At 49.6% G+C, this 2,500-nt stretch overlaps 1 protein-coding gene across 2 annotated transcripts in view; it reads right to left on the reverse strand.

Annotated features, from left to right (window-relative positions):
• The window catches only part of LOC143012389 (CD209 antigen-like protein C), a 4,293-nt gene that overhangs the window by 278 nt on the left and 1,515 nt on the right, over positions 1-2,500 (reverse strand). Inside the window, exons 3-6 of one of the 2 annotated variants that reach the window (XM_076165485.1) lie at positions 2,335-2,500; positions 1,989-2,161; positions 1,746-1,861; positions 1-356 (exon numbers count right to left, since the gene is read on the reverse strand). The exon at positions 1-356 is cut by the window's left edge and continues 278 nt beyond it; the exon at positions 2,335-2,500 is cut by the window's right edge and continues 8 nt beyond it. In XM_076165485.1, coding sequence (XP_076021600.1) covers positions 176-356; positions 1,746-1,861; positions 1,989-2,161; positions 2,335-2,500 — 636 coding nt within the window. In that variant the 3' untranslated portion in view covers positions 1-175. The remainder of the gene's footprint in view (positions 357-1,745; positions 1,862-1,988; positions 2,162-2,334) is intronic. The other variant, XM_076165486.1, reaches the window with a different exon arrangement.

The raw sequence follows: 2,500 nt of genomic DNA on the forward strand, positions 1-2,500 counted from the left end.
AGTAAATGCTGTTTGCCATCACCATGGTAACAACCTTCAAAATGTCAAAGTGACTTAATCAAGTGTATTTGAGAATATTAAGCCCTCATGATTATAGGAGGGAGGGTAGTTACTCTCCTTACCCAGAGGCAGAGCAGTAACCAGAGGGGCCGCTCTGCGGGTTGTTGTTGGCGTGTTAATGAGGCGAGGCCGTGCTGACTCCAGGTCCCATCTCCTTCTCACAGATGAAGTTGCGGGGCATGCTGCAGGGGGCGTCGTACCAGCTCCTCACCGCCACGCGCTTCAGCACCTGAGTCTTCACGATGTAACCACAGTCCTCGTTGATGTGGTTATTGGGCTCGCCCACCTCCCAGAAGCTACAGTGACATCATTACAGAACACACACCGAATCATTTGTGATCATATTAGTTACACTGTTACTTGCTGGACATGTTGAGAACTGCATGGAGCGATTCACTGCTTCTGAATGGAACAGCTTTGGTATCCAAATACTACAACATGCAAACACTCAAAGTCTTTAAAGAGAACTCTGGGTACTCATGTTCTCTACTTAAATAAGACATTTGGAGCATTGAAGACCATGGAAATGATGAGAATGATTGAGAGATGAGAAATTACATGACGTGACAGAACAGAATAACAAGGAACGAGGAAAGCAGGAAGTGAGTTTCACAGAAGGAATAAAAGAGGAAAAACAGGTAGAACAACGAGCGACTTCCGGGAATATTGTGAAAATGAGGAAGAGAAGTCAGATGATTATTAGAAAATCTGTTGAGTTGGCAAAGAGAGAGTGTGTGTGTGTGTGTGTGTGTGTGTGTGTGTGTGTGTGTGTGTAAGTAAACCTGTGGACGAAGCAGAAGTGAAGCCTCTGAGCTAAGCAGAAGAATGCAGAGGTCAACATCCGAACGCAGATCAAGACTTCAGGTTCCATCTGACACAATGTAAGCATGGTGTGACCTTACACCAGGTCAGAGGTCAGAGGTCAGAGAGCTGCCTGAACCCCTCCTTCTAACCTCTAAGCCTGAAGTTAACTCAAGGAAACTTGTGTCTTAAACATGAGCTGACGTGTCTCCAGTCCAGCTTCAACATGAACCATCGGCTCCTCAGCAAACCAAACCTGAGCCAATGAACAACAGGGAAACATTCAACAGGGTCCAAAGGATCAGTCAGAGAGTGTTTGTTTGTTTTCCTGTGGCGTAATGGCTACCAGCTGCTGACCTGCAGCCATCAGAGCAAAGCCACAGTTGGATCACAAAGGAGCTCTGCTTATTATAAAAAACGTTCCATGTATCTTCTCACAGAGCACAATCCTGTTTCACAAAGTGGCCCGGGGCTGTGAGTCGCTCTCTCTCGCGCTTTGGTTCCACCGTTAAAAGGAAACGCTGCTACGAAGATGAACGTCTCTAAAGAGGACAGAGACCCGGGGGATCAAACACAAGAAGGAAGAGATCTGAAGGCTTTGAGGCAGGAAAGGACTCAGCTGCTCCTTCATCCTGCTCCTGGTGGGCGGTGCTAAGCTGGTAGTCATGGAGATGGAGAGAAGATGGCCGAGGACAGGATACCAAGAGTGACAGTGTAAGTCACGTCAAGTGGGAAAAGAGAGGAGTTGGAGCAGAGCTGATGGAGAGGAGGAGGAGGAGGAGGATGAAGATGAGCTCAGGCCCAACAGAGACGAAGAGGAGCAGAAAGTACACATTGATTCTGGTCATGAAGAGTTTGGCTTTTTGGACAGCAGCCACATTTACCTGTCAACCAGTGGAGTTCCATCCACCCACTTCCACTGATCCTCCGTGTGCTCATCTGTGATCCCAAACCAGAACGCGTTCCAGTGACCTCTGGGAAGACGATCCCACAGGAACGTCTGAGAGAAACCACAGGCATGCAGCTCATACACATGACCAAGGACGTGCTTAGGAAAGAAGTGGTTAATGTAGGGTGGAGACAGAGTGCGGGGGGCTTCTGAGGACCACGACCAGGAGACCTCCTACCTGCTCCTCGGCGCTGAGGATGATGGCGAGGTGACCTCCTTGACTCTGGCAGTAAGACTGACTCTCGGGCCAATCCCGTGTGTTTCTAGAGATGAAGTAGCAGCTGCTGTTGAAGAGGACCCAGTCTGGGGAGCAGACGATAGGGGGCGCTGTGGGTTTGATCACCTGGGGAGCTGGTGAGGACACAGACAGACAGAGGCCATGAGAAGATACCAGGCCCGGGTATCTTTTGAAAGAATGGTCTCCTGATGGAACACCAGGAAACACAAAAGGGACCCAAAGAGACTCAGAGGATCCGTCCCTCATCAGACGCTCGTCCCTTCTGTTGACACACACAGTCTAATACCTTTGGTTGCTGACAGTTTGGCCAGTAGCTCGTCTCTCTCTTTCTGTAGCTCCGCCTTCTCCTGCTGCAGTTTGTTGATGGTGGCGATCAGAGCCGAAGCGTTAGAGTTCTGTGTTTGTTTCTGGATCTGAGTCTCTGAGGTCGCGCCATCGCCACCCTGAGGCCT

This window comes from Genypterus blacodes, unplaced genomic scaffold (genome assembly GCF_046128005.1).
Source record: "Genypterus blacodes isolate CSIRO-AG114 ecotype Tasmania unplaced genomic scaffold, CSIRO-AGI_Gbla_v1 ptg000146l_1, whole genome shotgun sequence".
In the NCBI taxonomy this organism is placed as follows: Eukaryota; Metazoa; Chordata; class Actinopteri; order Ophidiiformes; family Ophidiidae; genus Genypterus; species Genypterus blacodes.